This window comes from Arachis hypogaea, chromosome 6 (genome assembly GCF_003086295.3).
Source record: "Arachis hypogaea cultivar Tifrunner chromosome 6, arahy.Tifrunner.gnm2.J5K5, whole genome shotgun sequence".
NCBI lineage: Eukaryota > Viridiplantae > Streptophyta > Magnoliopsida > Fabales > Fabaceae > Arachis > Arachis hypogaea.
The window spans coordinates 7,210,061-7,212,493 of NC_092041.1; the positions used below are offsets into that span (position 1 = coordinate 7,210,061).

Here is a 2,433-nt window from a genome sequence, read left to right on the forward strand (position 1 = left end):
TTATTATTTGATCAATATAAATATATTAAATTATTTTTAATAAATAAATTTTATTAATTTATGTATGTAAATTTTAAAAGATATATGTATAATGTAACTATAAACGGTATTGATTCATACTATAAATTCTAATAAATATAAATATAAATTATATTTTTTTATAGAAAATTCATATAAATATAGCTAATGAGTTATTGCTCAAATGACATAATCTCTCTATACTCACTTAAAAAGTCGCGAATTCGAGTCTACTTATCTTTAGTAAAAAAATTCATATAAATATAAGTGTAAATAAATTATTATTGACTAAATACTAACAAAAAAATAATAATATTTACTGGTCATAGAATATTAACTTTAATAATAATATACATGAAAATAAAATAGTGGGAGCTGGTTATATATTCTTTCTTAAGTAGCTACTAGAGCCTATAAATATGTATGTATAGATTTGCAATTTTCCACACACTAGACCCCCACAACACATACGAAAGAAAACTAATACATACATCATATACATGTACACACTAAAATAGTGAAATATAACAATAATGGAAGCTAATAAGAAGAATAAGGTAAAGAAATTAGGATCAGGCAGTATAGAAGAAGAAGAAGAGGAGAATGATAAAGGTATGATAAGAAAAGGTCCATGGAGCGTTGAAGAAGACGTGATTCTGAGCAATTACGTGGCCACTCACGGTCATGGTCGCTGGAACACCCTCGCCCGTTCTGCAGGCACAAACCTATATACTCTATGTCTCTGATAATTATTTTAATTTCTTCACTTTTCTTTGTGTTTCTACACTGATGATGCAATTAAACAGGCCTTAAGAGGTCCGGGAAAAGTTGCAGGTTGAGATGGCTAAACTATCTTCGTCCTGATGTTCGCCGCGGAAACATCACACTCCACGAACAAATCACCATTCTTGATCTTCATTCACGCTGGGGAAATAGGTACAGCCGCGCGCTCACTCATTCAGATTTCTGTAACTGAATACCGTTAGATGATTAATATTTTCTTTTAATTAATTCTCTATTTTGATTATCAAAAATATTTAGTAAAAAAGAATTAAAACTTGTTTTATTTAAATTCATTAATAGTTGAGTTCAGACTGTTTTTTGTCCGGTGAAAACTTAGGTGTAGTCGACTTCATAAAAATTTAGTCAAATCATCTAATCGGTCTCAGTGATCAACTTCGCGTGAGCTGCAACTTATTTTTCACCTTTTTGTCATCCCTAATATTATAATTTGATATATTGTAGATGGTCGAAAATTGCGGAGCACTTGCCAGGAAGAACGGACAATGAGATAAAGAATTATTGGAGGACCAGAGTGAGTAAGCAGGCAAGGCAACTCAACTGTGACGTCAATAGCAAAATATTCAGGGACGCTTTGCGTTATGTTTGGATGCCTCTTTTGCAAGAGCGACTTCAATCGAACACGCAAATGGAGCATCCAAACGCAGCACAAACCTACTCCTCGGACTCATCATCATCAGCATCCCTTGGCATACAACAATTCTGTTCTGAATCTGATCAACAAGTGATGAGTAATCATGGTGTTTTGGTGCATAGTATTGTTGAAGATGAGCCCGGAATATGCCCGAGTATGAATAACGAAACGTTTGAATATACCAATATACCCTTGGGGGATAGTGGGGACTTAATGCTGGAGAGTTTGTGCAACAACGATGACAACATATATGGCTTCTGTCACGACTTTGTCATGACCTTGGAATAATTCCATTGCGTCACGTATCACCTCGCACCACTATAATATACCTAGTGAAATAAAGTAGTTGACCATTAATTAAGCATCTACTAATTCTGTGATTTTACATTGTGACATGATCTGGTGTACAAGTTATGGATCAATATAGATCAGAGGCTTATAGCATCATCAGGGACATGTATGTAATATAAATATATATTGTAACCCCTCCCAAAAAATTGACGTCATGGACAAGTGGATGATAGTGTTCCTATAGAATTAAATTATTGGCACAAAGTACAAATACTTGAAAATTGTCTACTATTATTATTTGTTTTAAAATAGAAAACTTCTTTTGCCAATAAAAGTAATCCTGTTTTGTGATTATTGGCTTTTGTGCTCATTTCGGGTTATTATTGGCGACTTAATTAGAGAGTGAAGGGTTTAGAATTTCGTCTACGTTTGTTAAAGTTGTGCTTGATCATATAGGTTATTGATTTGATTTGTGCATATTTTATAGGTTATGTAAAAAAGCCTAAAAATTATAAGTTTTATTGTCCTTTCTATTTAACTAAAATAGTTAAAGTTAAAAATGTATGATTCTTAGAGCATAATATAAAAAATGAGAAAAATTATTCTTTTAAAATTATTAAGAATGATAATGTTTATAAAACTTCTTCATGTATAAGATTAATTATTTAATATAATGCTTATATAATAAA

At 31.5% G+C, this 2,433-nt stretch overlaps 1 protein-coding gene across 1 annotated transcript; it reads left to right on the forward strand.

Annotated features, from left to right (window-relative positions):
- Window positions 1–431: 431 nt before the first annotated feature.
- Window positions 432–2,015, forward strand: LOC112695710 (transcription factor MYB2). Its single transcript, XM_025748162.3, has 3 exons — window positions 432–735; window positions 825–954; window positions 1,264–2,015. Exons 1-3 carry the CDS (start codon window positions 552–554, stop codon window positions 1,739–1,741), a joined length of 792 nt encoding a protein of 263 aa, XP_025603947.1. The 5' UTR covers window positions 432–551; the 3' UTR covers window positions 1,742–2,015.
- Window positions 2,016–2,433: the final 418 nt, after the last annotated feature.